The sequence below is a fragment of the Gadus morhua genome, chromosome 9 (assembly GCF_902167405.1).
Source record: "Gadus morhua chromosome 9, gadMor3.0, whole genome shotgun sequence".
Lineage (NCBI taxonomy): Eukaryota > Metazoa > Chordata > Actinopteri > Gadiformes > Gadidae > Gadus > Gadus morhua.
In genome coordinates this window covers 16,558,303-16,572,680 of record NC_044056.1, presented here as the reverse complement: position 1 = coordinate 16,572,680, position 14,378 = coordinate 16,558,303, and the positions used below count along the sequence as shown (strand labels likewise).

General features: G+C 41.0%; 1 protein-coding gene across 1 annotated transcript in view; it reads right to left on the bottom strand.

Moving 5' to 3' along the window:
- LOC115551410 (polypeptide N-acetylgalactosaminyltransferase 18) overlaps positions 1–4,435 on the bottom strand; it is a 73,795-nt gene extending 69,360 nt beyond the window's left edge. The window contains exon 1 of the mRNA XM_030367130.1: positions 3,955–4,435. Within this exon, the coding sequence (XP_030222990.1) occupies positions 3,955–4,195 (241 nt within the window). The 5' untranslated portion in view covers positions 4,196–4,435. The remainder of the gene's footprint in view (positions 1–3,954) is intronic.
- Between the last annotated feature and the right edge of the window lie 9,943 nt (positions 4,436–14,378).

The window sequence follows — 14,378 nt, the reverse complement described above, 5'->3', positions numbered from 1 at the left end:
AACAACTGGCCGTCATATTGTTTTTGTTGCAAAACAGGGGAAAGCTATTGAATTTAATTGTGTCGTTAGGCGAATACTCCTGGTTTGAAAGGGAGTCAGCAAGTCGGCACCAAGTCATCTCGCACAGCTAATTTCTCATTAGTCAATCACAGTACTAGTTAGAAAGCTTTTCCAGCCCCCATAAAGCTGTTATTGTTTCCTCCAGGCTTATGTACCCTGGAATAGAAAACCCAATGAATTTTTTTCAGTGATCTCAGGCGGAAAATACTAAGTTAATAGGCATGCATAAATGGCTCCCGAAGCTAGGAAACAAGAGGACACAACCTCTAAAACTTGGATCATGTGTAGAGCTCAAATCATGTGACAAACTTTTCAGTAGTTCTAAAGACTGTGAATGCTAAAGATGGGTATAAATTACATGGAAAGCCAAAGCACCAAACTATTTTGGGTGCCTTTGCCAGTGTTGCGCCATACAAACGGGGTCCCAACGGATTTATATTCCCAAATCATTATATAACGATTAATTATTATTTCTTCTTATCGCAATATGTATCGCAGAAAGATAAAATATTGCAATATCCTGCAGACCTATCTACAACTCATCTAAACTCAGCAGCTCAACGCTACTTTGAATGATCAATTTAACTAACGTTAGGCTTATTCATTTCAAGGAAATTACATTGCGTGATTCAATGTAACGTGAATAAAACTTTCATACATTACCTCCGTATTACTTCGCGTCATGGTATAAGTATAAACTCACAATATGTATCTGAACCTTAAATAACAAGAAACAGTGAGAGTTAAGAAAAGGAGCTATAATGGCATACCATTGACTGTATGGATAATACACAACCACGACAGATTTAACCTGAATTAACATTCAGTGAAACGACAAACAAACCAATATGTGCAGACAGAGAAACAAACAGCTATGCTGTTCTCTGTCCTCTACCTCTGTTGTGGTTACTAAGCTTTGGATAAATGTATTTATAGAATAAATGTTTAAAGGATTTGACTGGATGGTTTTGGATTGTTGATGAAAACTGTGCGATTTCCAACGTACGTGTGTGCATAACACACAGTTAGTGTTTAGCTAAATAGTAAATAATAATAGGCAAAAATTTGAGCAGTACAAATTTGAATACAATTACATTATTTTAAATAATTAGGTAGCTGGACAGCTCTATTGTCTGAGTGTGACTAAAGCATGACGTCATATACTCAAGTCCACTTCTCTGCTGTCTAAACACCCTTGTTGGTTTGCAACATACGCACAATGAATGCATATTAACGTCCATCAAAAAAATATGTAAACAAAGAATTAAAAAAATACATAATGGGATCCACGCTTACTATTAATAACCTTAATGACCGAAGGGTCTGAATCAAAAGGGAGAGTTACACATAGTTAAGAAGCTTTTGCAACCGAAATGGCAATCGGCGGTTGTGTTAACATTTAACATTTCATATACGTTTTAAAAAAGGTCAGAGAATGTCACCAGCACTATGAGTCTTTCGATGCCATTACTCATCTCAACATATTAGCACTTACTAAGCAGGTAGCCATCATACATAGCCACACATTTAAAAAAGAAACCCTACTCGATTTTTATGCCAGAATCCATAATTTGCTCTTCACGTGCCAATTTTCCAAAACAAGCGGCTCAAATTCTCTCAAAGCCAACCTGGTCATGCAAGTCTGGATTTCAGTCCCTTTGTATCACTGAGCAAACACATGTGAACAAATCATATGGCAGGTAATGTAATCTGAAACGACCTCTGTGGACCAGTCAGTACATGGGGAGGACTGCGGCCAAGCAAGCACCCCTAGGTCTGCATGAACCCACTAGCTGTAAGCTCTGGAGTTATACAGAAGGGCCGAGCAGGCTGGGCCAATCGTTATCCCAGGTTTCAGCCTACACCTGTTATGAGATGCACTTACTTTTCTTTATAAATCAGGGACTTTCAAAACGAATCGCACAGAAAGAACATTTCTGGCAGAGGGAAAGGCAGGGGGGGAATATGGTGGCATTTGCATGAGAATGGCAACCTGATACGCTAGTTTTAACTACTAGGAGTAAAAGTAATTCTGGAAACATTCAAAACGTAACTAAACGTGTCCCACTTGATTAGCAATGAAGCTTCATAATAAATAATAGATAATGATAATAATGGCAAAAAAGTGTGAATTACACTGGTTGGTATGGTTGTTAAAGTATCTGCAATCACAAGGCTTCAAATAGCACATTTGGAGAAAGGAACCGTGTAATTCCGCATTGGCGGCACATCTCCACGTAATCTGCTAGGCTCCATAAAAATGAAATCTTCTTATCGGTGAAGCAAGCAGAAACAGAGATTACCCAGCTAGGCTAGGCTACCGTACAGCCAGCCTACACACATAAACCCTAGGCCTGCACACAGAACACAGAACATTGCCAAAGAACAGGTAAGATTTGCAGGCAATGCTAGAAAATTCCACATTCAGACCTTGAGGCCGGCCAGTGCCAGGAACAGAGTATTCATACATGGCATGTGAACCCCAGAAGTGAGTGAAATTGCTGTCATGTCAACACACACATTTTACTGTCAGCAAGAAAATTTTCATTCATGGTATAACCTGAGGAAATCCATGGAGGTTGCTGGAATAATAAATCATACCATATTTCATCAAAACATGCATCCGCAGGTGTTTCATTTCCCCACAACCAAGAAACTCCCTCACTTTGTATTTGTTATTTCATTAGTCAGATGGAGAGGCAAAAATGACCAGTTTTACTGCTCAGACCCACATCAAGTAGGGAAGGCGGATGAGGACGATAGGAGGAGATTGAAGAGGTGGGGCACATCGCAAACCTCTAATGTTGGCCGATGCAGATCACAGACGGTACCATGCTCAGGTAGCCTGGGACCCAGACGAATCCCGCAAGCTCATGTTTCTTCTGCTCTGCAGATAAGGACTGGCTCCCCTCTCGGACAAAAATATTTCTGCTCGGTGCGAGGTAGACTGACCAATCACAAGCGTTTATCTAATAAGCGACGGGATAAATACGATAATTATGCAGAGGTAGGCACAACAACAGATGGAGGCCTCTGTCAACTATCTGTTGAATCTGCTACTTGGGCACTATTGAACGAAATGGAAGGCATATTTTCGCAGTTAAGAAGAACAAACGACTGCAATTCGTCATTCAGTGCTGCATCAGCCAGTGCTCGTTGCTTACGAGGTACGAGGTTACAATGAATGTTTCACATTTAACTCGGACCTACAAACTCACTGTGCCGAGTTCAAGTTGCCGGAGTTCGCCCTATAGGCCCCACGGCAATTTGATCTGTTCGTTTTGAGACTAGTCAATTATTGACCTGACACCATAGAGTAGGCTACATAAGATAAAAACGGGATATGAAAAATAAAAAAGGGTGAATAGAGTTATTCAATTAGAAAAGGTCCTGATCTTTTACTGGAGAACATCAGATATATATATTAAAAAAACTGATGCATCAGCCTATGAAAAATGAAGAAGTACTACTTAAACAGTTGAAAGCATTAAAGTCTAAGAAATCAGCATTGATTCCAGGGAAACCGAATTATATGGAGCAAGCCTACAACGAGATGTTAAACAAGTTGGTAAACAAGTTCAGCATTTCTAGCAGTCTGTCTGCTTTTCACTGTCTCGATTTGTCTTATATTTGCAAAGGAAAGATTGAATGACGACCCATGTGTTTGACTCAATGTGTTCATTCAAAGTGCTTTCCAAGTTGCGCAGACATAAATTCGAATGCAACGTAGGTAAATATCTGTTGGTATAGCCTCTGGACGGGTGTTGACGTGATGCAAATCGATTATTTAAGTTGGTCCTGTATACACCAGTAATATGCTATGAATAAAAATTATGGACTTAACGTCCTTCGCCTCAGATATAGCTCCAATAGCGGGAGAGCGGTTTTGCTTACCTTTGATGTGTTCGTTCACGACGCTCTCGAGCTTGTCCAGTCTCTCGATGATCTTCAGAGTTTCCCCCCTGCTGTCGTCCTCTAACTTTCTCTCCAACTCGCTGTTTTCCGTAACTTTCGGACTTACGTTAGCCACGTAGTTAGTAATCCAGCCGACGTACAGCAAGCACACTATGTTGGTCATGCCGCTCAGTATCACGCATGTGGACACCAAAGTTTTGGTTCTCCGTGAGCACAGCATCGCTGAATCGCATCCATTCGTTTTCCAGATGAGTAGGTATAAGCAAGCTGTATGCTCCGGGGTTTTAGAATTAAGTACAGTGAGATACTCCTTTCATGGCCAGCCTAAGTCACAATCTCGAACTTGTTGCAGCATCCCTGTCGGACGGAAAGAGGTCATTCGTATCACTGGGAGTGAAGCCCTCCATTCACGAAACAGCGAGTTCTCAAATGCTTGACAAGCAAGTAAGTGGATGCTGCGCGTGGAACCATCCCGCTCCGCATGCAACTATGAGCAAAGGGGGCACGCCCCTAGTCACTACACAGCCAATGGGAGGGCTGGAGGCGTGTTCTGCTTTCACAAGTCTCATCATCACAACTGGTGTGCGCTTGTGTGTGTGTGTGTGTGTGTGTGTGTGTGTGTGTGTGTGTGTGTGTGTGTGTGTGTGTGTGTGTGTGTGTGTGTGTGTGTGTGTGTGTGTGTGTGTGTGTGTGTGTGTGTGTGTGTGTGTGTGTGTGTGATGCCTAATTAGTTGCTGTGTCCACTTTCGTGAGTCTGAAAAACACATTTCCGCACGTGCGCACACACACTACATACTTTAATAACCTACAGTTTGTTTATGCCCAGGAATGCATGCACACACACACACACACACACACACACACACACACACACACACACACACACACACACACACACACACACACACACACACACACACACACACACACACACACACAGTTACCCATGTCTGATTCCTGGCCACCTATGGTGCCTTTACCTTAGCTAAGTGCTAGAGTCACTTCAGAGGCTGATCCAACAGATCTCCGAGCACAGACAGCCTCCAGGCGCCTGCTTTCATCTCTGTCTTTCATCCCATGTTTAGTCAATCCATGCACACTGACACACGCATACACACACACACACACACACACACACACACACACACACACACACACACACACACACACACACACACACACACACACTCAAACAACCGTCCATGCAAGGGCGTGTGCGTGTAACGTTCCTCTTAACCCAAGAGAAGCCTGGGGATACAGTTGACTTGCGAGGGCATAAATAAAACATTAGATGTCCAATATTAAGGCTCCAGGCCCCTGTCTCTCCCTCTCTCTTGACTAACTGACAGACAGATAGACGGACTGACTTGCTGTCCAGCCGCCTAATTGTTGTTTACCTAACGTGTGAGTCGGCCTGTTGTCGGCCAATCCAAGCCCAAACAAATGATTATTTTCTCTGGGGAAATGAGATTTGAAAGCGAACTACGCAAAATACAGTGTTTTTTTAGGACACTGCTACTTACATCCTTTACCTTTTGCCCATTGTGTGCAGCCACTTTCACTATTCATTGCGTTCAACGGGAAATCCATTGGTGTTGATCAATAAGCAGCCTATCCCACTGTCGGACTCACATTCAATGAAGATCTTACATTAGTTTGGAGCACATTCATTATCATTGTCCTTGGGAGTAACACACTGGTTGACATTATTCTGTTATTTTTCTGAACTATTTGAAATCCTCTTACTTGGAGATGTATAGAGTAATTCAATACACTCTGAGCGATTCATGGTATAGAATCTGGGGATTTGGCAAAAGCGGCATTTCATCGTGGTGGATTCTTTGGATAACTCAAAAAATTAATACAGCAATGTAGAGCTTCCAGTTGTATTCTATTCTCATGACATATAAGAAGAATGGAACATTGCTATCATTCTGAATATTTTTAGCCCAAGTTCATTGGAAGTGCTTTGAATACGAATTATTTAATTACTTCTGTTCTCATACTTACTTTATTCCAATGAGGTATGAGGAGAATTCGTAGCGCTAGAGTACATACTATTTTATTCATATGGAATTTAAAGAATGGTTTTCTTCTCTGTTTTCCACTTAAGTATGCTCTGTCTCTATTTCTCAACGTTATTTCTCAATGCTATTTCTCACCACCAGTTTGTTTTCCAACTGTATAAAGTAAGAATCACAAATACTTACCAGTGTTCAAGGACACTGTCAAACTGTCAAGCTGTCAAGGCAAACACAAAATCAATTCCAGTTTTATCAGTCTATGAGCTGTTCACTGTCACACAGATCTGTTCTGGTCGACCCCATTTGCTCTCTGCAGTTTCACCAAAGCTACCATTCGACTGATCGTTTTCAGTCTACCCACGCAACTATGGCGGATGAACCCTGACCTTTAGAAATAATTTCATCCTGGCCTACAGAGCAGACCCTGCTGTGTTAAAAAAATGTGCAATATTTGTATCTTAATGTCAGTCGGGCTACTTGGAGAAACAGCCCTCAGCAGAGCAGCTTGCAGCCAGATGTTCCAGTGATGATGGAAGATGCCCAGGTGCTTTAGGGGCAGGAGTCTCTACTCTTCGGTCTGAGTTATGAAAATTATTAATATAGTGCTCTTCAAGGCAATAAAGGTAGTTCACACAGTGTGTGTGTGTGTGTGTGTGTGTGTGTGTGTGTGTGTGTGTGTGTGTGTGTGTGTGTGTGTGTGTGTGTGTGTGTGTGTGTGTGTGTGTGTGTGTGTGTGTGTGTTTGTCTCTCTGCATATGGGTGTCATCCCATACTGTAAATTAATCGATGCTATTGTATTTATCAGTGAAACTAAATATACATTTTAAGTAGGACATTCAATAGTTTTTATGTGTCTGTGATCTGTTTTATGCTCAGCATATTAACCTATTAATATGTGTATAGTGACAGAAAACCATTCATAAAGAAGAGCTAATTGGTTACTAGATTGATTGATAACAAGAAAGAGGGAGATAAAAATGTATAATTAATCTTGACATGTCTGGATTCTATTGGCATTTTTAACCATGAACTGTCTCTGAGCCACGTCAGGATATGTGACAATATTAAATAATAATTCTAACCAATCGCCTGCACTGTCAGGACTCCAAACTGGAGATCATATCATCAATTGGGGAGATTTGTGGAGGCCGCTCTGCGTTCTGTTAATTTCCACATCACTCTGTTTAAGACGGGGCCCTTGGGAGCCACAGCCAACGTTGGTTTACGAGTGTTGTGACCTTGCCAAATGTAATGATTTGTGAAATTTGAAAGTGCTACCACCTGTTGAATGGCTAATGAAATGGAAGGTCTTATTGGTACATTGCTACATGCATATAATATGTTAATAAAATAAGGGGGCTTCCATTACTTCATTTGATCACCAAAAAGCGAATAAGCACACCACTGCCCCACTGCAATTTAAACACCATATTATTCCCCTGCTTTAACTTCCAAATCCAATTATTGTTTTGTTTTCTTAACCTCATCCATTCCCACAAAACATTGTCATTTTCAGGTCCAAATGGTCACTCCTCTTGCTTCAATCAATGCTAGACATTCCTACGTTAACATACTGACTTCTGATTGTCAGAACCATCCTGAAAGCTTCCATCCCTTCCAACTGGCATTTGCTTACGTTTTGGCCCTTACTTTAAAGAGCGCTTCTTTGTTTTTTTATTTTACACAAATTAAGCACTCTCAGGACGCTGACACAGACAGGACTCTGGCTGGCTTGCGTATGTGTCAGTATGTGTTTGTGTTTTCCTGGGTGCATGTTTGTATGTGTGTGTGTGTGTGTGTGTGTGTGTGTGTGTGTGTGTGTGTGTGTGTGTGTGTGTGTGTGTGTGTGTGTGTGTGTGTGTGTGTGTGTGTGTGTGTGTGTGTGTGTTTGTTCATTGGTGTATGTTTGTTTGCATGCCCGTAGCCAGCTATGAGGTCACCGAGGTTCGGACCTCTGTCATTTTTGGAGAGCGAAAGATAAAACTGGAAACAAAAAAGGTTTAGAACTTTTCTGAGATGAGTGCATGCTTAATGAAGTTTGGACTTGTTACTTTGTGTCCGCTGTGTGTGACATAGTAGTTGTGCGTGTGCGAGCGGAGAACAACCTGCGACAACAAATTGTGTCAATTCCTTCTAGATTGGAACGGTCTACCAGTTGCCACAAAGTCATTAAATACAGTTCAATAAGGAGAGACTAGTATTTTAAATCAACCACAACTTTTGTTGATAACACATTTGTGAATAAGACCTCAAATTATTATTATGACTATGGATGGAGTTCAAAGGCCTTATAAGCCATCCCTTTCTCCGCAGACAGGTGGGGCTTAATCCTGGAGGTAAAGGGGGCGGAGGGGGGCTCCAACCAGTCTCAAACAGTCAGGTTGTCTCAGAGTAAAGTTGCATTCCTCAGGAGAGGAATCCAGTGGTCTCAGGATAATGTAAATATTGAAAATTGATCTGTACATACGGTTTATGAAAGCTGCAAGCAAATTAATTAATGATAATATCCACTTTAAAAATCATGTTATACCACTGTCGTTTTTGGGCATCCCATAAATGACGGTGGTAGGAAGACAAGGTGAGCTTCTTAATTGAGACAGGTACGGTGATTTAGGTTTTGGTTCTCTCAAAATATGGCAGTAGTTAGGAGGATATATGTATCTCTATACCTGGACTCTCCCGGCAGCTCCCAGCTAGGAGAGGCTGGCCACGGGCCCCAGCTGACCCCTCACCTCTCCTCTTCTGCTACTTATAGTTCGGATCCTCCTGATCTCCCTCCTCTCCTCTCTGTCCCCCAGGGATTAATAAAGTCGGATCTAATCGTATTTTCATCCATGCAGCGTCCATCATGCTCACGGCACTCCCTTAGATCTGCTGGGAGGACTGTGCGTGCGTGTATTTGTGTGTGTATGTGTGTCTTTGTGTGTGCGTGTGTGTATGTGTAAGTGAGATAAGACGGAGACCTATGAAAATGGAATATGTGAGAAATAATTCAAGTTTTCTCCCAAGCACAGATAGCGCACAGGGACACACGAGAAAACACACATAGACACGAACACATCCACAAAAAAATATCCCAGAGGAACAGAGACTTTGTGAACTTTGTGATTTACGAGAAGTGGAGAATGAATCCCATTTTCTTTTATACTGTCCCTTCCATGATAAACTAAGAGTACCTTTTGTAATTGAACTGTTTGCTCAAAACCCTGAAATATTTTGGAGCAATGATGATGAATGTTTGTTTACTTTTAATGTTTATAAGTTAGCCTCTTTTGTTGAAACTTCAGGATGGTTTATATCGTTAATGTTAGTATTGTTCAGCATCTACTTTTGGTTTTTGGTCTCTATGTTTTATGATGGTGTCTTGTAAGCCCTTGTGGGCTCGGCATGCTAATGCATGACACACTAATAAAAAATTCAATTCAATTCGATTCATTCCACACACACGATAAAACACTCAGAAACACAAACAAAGCCAGAGGACCAAAGTGATGAGTCATTTCAAAACTCGTACTGACCTGCAAAGTGAATAAAATAAAAGAACGATATTGGTGATCCAATTGATTAATTGGAAAACAGATCAGAATGCTCATAGAGAGCGTTTTTCCATCGTCTCAGCTTATGCGATGATTCAGTTAGTATTTTCTTTTTACAACATGATTAACCCATTGCAGTTAGCTGGAGGATTGGGACTCTGGGATCCTGCGGCTATGACGGTGCCTCTCTACTGTTCTCCGTCACTTTAAACAGTTTGTTGTTGTTGACTGCAGTGGTTTTCGCGTCGTCTCGATGGCTTTTGACTTCTCCCCTCCTCTCTGCCATCTTCTCTTTCAATTGCGTCTAATTGTTCTTGTGGAATTTAGACTCTAGCAGTCTTCTCTGTTCCTCTATCTGAAACATTTTGGTTCCTCCATCTCAAAATGTTAAATGGTGCCAGAATCACACACGACTCAGAGACGAATGAGCAATTCATTTCACTCCATCTCGTCGGACAGTCGGATTGTCGGAGTGGAAGATGTAATGTGACGAGGAAGATCCGGTACTCGTCCCATTAGCAGACTAGAGGAGGAGATGCCAGAATTATTAAACAGACAATCCATCAGAAGTAAAACACATTGGCATGGTAAGAAAGAGAGTGAGTATGAAATGGAAATGCACAGACTTGTGTTGTTCACTGAAACCTGTAGATTAGTTGGCATGATAAACAGATAAGCAAAAGCACGTATTTATGACAACCTGTGTCGTTCTGAATATTGTATCCATGGTTGATTACAAATCACCCAATTTGCCATTTATTGCTCGGATATACCTGTAAAATATTAAAGAGAGCCTTAAGCGGGGATTTACAGTTAACTGAACCTCAATCAGATGTATGCATGACGATGAGGCTGAGAAAGAAGACTGCCTGTACATTGAAATACACTTGCATACACACTCATAGCTGCTCTCAGAGAACAGGGAGGCATTGCTCTGGTTACCGGATGTCATAACGTTATGATTTCTAATTCAAAGCATCTCATTTAAATCTATTGTAATCCATAGCTGGATTGGAATAAGAACATTAGAAACACTGAAAGCCCATGCATGTTGACGTCAACTAACAGGTAACAAAGGGGATGTTTCAGACAGCAGTTAAATGTAGCTCAATTCACAATGCATCCACATGAGTCTAAAGCCCTATGTTATTGGCATGACAACAGGAGCGGGGTTGAGGTTTGTACAGCCATCATTACTGATCTGCTGCTCCTGTAGTTCCCGGGCCTTCTCCAAAGCTTTCTGTCATTCCTAAAATGCCAATACAGTCAGGTTATGGGCCTATTTACACAGACCAGCACACGCAAACACATACACACACACATTCAGAGAAACAAACACACACACACACACTGGCTCATGGCTGTCCATCGCATTCGAGGATGACGTTGCTCCACTTGAGCTGGGTTATGTGGGGGGTTTAGCTGTGATTTTTTGTTACAAAATAAGTATGCTTCAATTATATTCAACTTGCATGAATCATTTCATGTAAGGTTATTTGAACTTCTTGAAGACAGATAATTCAATTAAGGTTCATATTATTTCTGCAAATTACTCGAACTGGAAGCATCCCAGTGCATTTGTGCTCAGAGAGCCTTGATACAGTATGGACCATAATGTATGAATAATGACACACATAATAATCATGCTTTTCCATTAAATAATGAGGTGATGTTTCCTCCCCACTTGCCCCTGATCGTGTTTACCCTGTTCAACCTCCTCTTCTCCCGTGTGAACAGCTTGCGCTCAGGAAGTCTCTGATGTAACAGCCTCATCGCTGCCCTGGCGAACGTGACTAAAAAAGCATGAAAAATAACACCTCCGTTACAGTATCTCTTTTTCCGCCTCAATACTGGTTTGCAGCGCAGCCTTCTGCCGCTCACATCTGAACACCCAAGAAATCCTTGATAGAAAGAAAAAAAGATTTATATCATTATATCATATCGGTCGACAAGACGGTGGATCGATATAGATAACCATTTAATCTGTTCGCCGAAAATGCTGGGGTTACCAATTATGGATGTTAGTAATGAATAATAATATTCTGTTTCATTGCAGTTTTTGAGCTTCTGTTGTCATGATTAGGAGAGTGATAGCACTATCCTTTTACATTGATTTAGAGGACGGTGGACATACATTTGTTTATTTTTGTGCTACTATGGATATAGGTTCAGCGAAAGGGACACACATCAGGCAACAAAAATCAACAAATGCTATAGCTTTAATTATTGTGTTTTTTATTGTGAGGAAAACACATGAACAGGACTAAATATACCTCACGGCTCACTCAAGCAGGGGTCGGGTTAGCTCAGGTTAACATTTAACTGCAAGGTTGCTAGTTCGATCCCGGAAGGGCAAGGTGTCCCTGAGCAAGGCACCTAACCCTAACTATTCCCGACGAACTGGCTGTCGCCTTTCATCGCCGCTGACACCGCCATCGGTGTGTGCATGAATGGGTGAATGTTAGGAAGCGCTTTGGATTAATGAACTATTAAATGCAGTCCATTTAGCATGCAAGCAAAACAATTGGACTCAAGGCCAAATCAAACTAGGTAGGGCATTACTGAATCAATAGTTTAGCATTATAGCCAGTTGGCCTATAGATAAAGACTAAACGTTCCTTCTAACTAAGTTTGTTTATATTCTTGAACCCCTGCCAAGTCTTCAGAGGGAATCAAGTATAAATGGTAGGTCAGTCTTAGTTATTTTCAATGCTACATTTTACAAAATGTAGGCTTCTTTGAGGGCTATATTGTTCTAAGGATTGTGTAAATTATTATTAAGCTACTCTCTCATGATGCTTATCCTCAAGGATTCTAAATAAGAGTAATATTTCACGCTGTTTTATTGACAAAGCCATTGACCAACAAAGCCTAATATTGACGCATCACTCCCTGAAAAAGCACATAATGACCAGTCTCCACCGGCAAACAGCAGATATTGAAAGTAGCTAAGCAAGATTAATGTTTCTCATGTTTTCTTTTAGAATAATTCGTCTAGGTTTGTGCGATATCCCACGGACCTGATCCGGAGCTGTGGTTACTGGACAGCTCACAGACGGTGGTAATTCCCATGGTGCACATGAGAAGATTACACATATAGATACCAGTTCAAATTATATCAAATTTAATCATGAACTGTAAAAAAACACATACACAATCCATCTCAAATGTGTGGAGAAGGAAGAACATTTGTGTTTTACATCTTGTCATTGCATACACACTTCCAAAGATATATTCAATTTTTTAATGTTTTCACATTTGAAACATTGGCACGATGCGCTGTCATACATTAATTGTTTAAAGCCTTTTTCTTATGAAAGGTGCATTCTATTTTGTGTGCAAGAAATATATATGCAGAAATAAACTGTATAAAAAAATCGTATAAAGAGCTTACTTCTGGCACCATAAAAGGCTTTCATAGACTTTAAGACAAGAGGAGCAATCCGCTATTTTCCTTTTAGTTATTTTTTGACAGCTTAAAAACCCTTACATATTTATTTATCAATTCCTTTATTTATTATTATTTTTCAATAAAACTATAAACAATTGTTTGTCAGACTTCAGCAAGAAATGACATGTCATCAAAACTGGGTCACACAGTGATACCTAGGATGAGAGGTTTGCCCGCTGTGGCATCTTTTCTACCCCCGCTGCAATATTCTCCAAACACCTCGTGTTGATCCTGCAGAGTAAATGTCACAGACCTGCCTTTGTGAAGCCTTTCTATATACGGTGCTTTCTTTTTTCCTTGTTTTTCCCCCTGGTTTAAATCTTTTTGGCACGATCACTTCTGGGCACCCAAATAAAAATTCCACTTAACTGCCTCATGTAAATTTAACCTGACAGGTAATACTCAACACAGGTAACCATGGAAACAACGAAGAGAAACACTAAGTGGGAAAGAGTTTCCTTGGTCCTGAGATTGAGTCTTCTGGTTTCTTCACTATCCAACATCCGTGAACTGCTGTTTGTGATCGTCGGCTGTAAAGAAGCAGCTCTAAATTTTCCATAAACCTACTTGAATATGGGTATTTTCTCCTTGAAAACATTTATCTGGAAGAGAAGACACCTCCAGGATTTGTTTAATAGTGCTGTTCATGCTATATGACAGAGATGGGCTAAATTTCTCAAGAATTCTGTGTTGTTTCTTGGCGGCTGAACTAGATGAAGAATGTTTTCCTTGATTTGATTTCATATCAAATCAAGGAAATGTTGGCAATTTTGTATGCCAACATAGACATACTATGTTGAGACGTATAGACTATTTGTAAATCACACCAGATATCTATCTTCTATCTGGTAACAAGGTGATTACTTACTTTTAACAACACACAGGTACAGTCAAAAGAAGGCACAGACACCCTCACACTAAGTCCTTTTTTATTAACAGCAAGTTACGACATATTGGCCCAGGCACCACAGTGTCAGGCAATATCCCTTCAACAGCAGGGACACCTGGCGAGCAGGGGAAGTCCAACTGGTCATATGCATTATAATGGGCAGGTAGTGGCAACCGTTTAGATCCCAATAGGACAGATCTGGGACTATTGAACTCCTATCCAATATTGCCGTGATCATTGTGGACAAAAATAACAACTTGCAGTAAACCGTCAAAATGGCATAATCATTTCTCAAAATTGTCCATGCAAGATCCAAGTTCTCTTCTAGATTGTATGAAGAACACAGAACACCTTCCTCCCCCTCCCCCGGCCTTCCAGTGTGACGCTCAGTCGAGGGCTCTTGACATTTAAAGGCAGGAGAGCTGCTGCTGTTTGACATGTTGCTCCTGTTCCCAGGGAACTGATGGCTTCATCTCCACATCTCCACGGCCTGTGATCACATG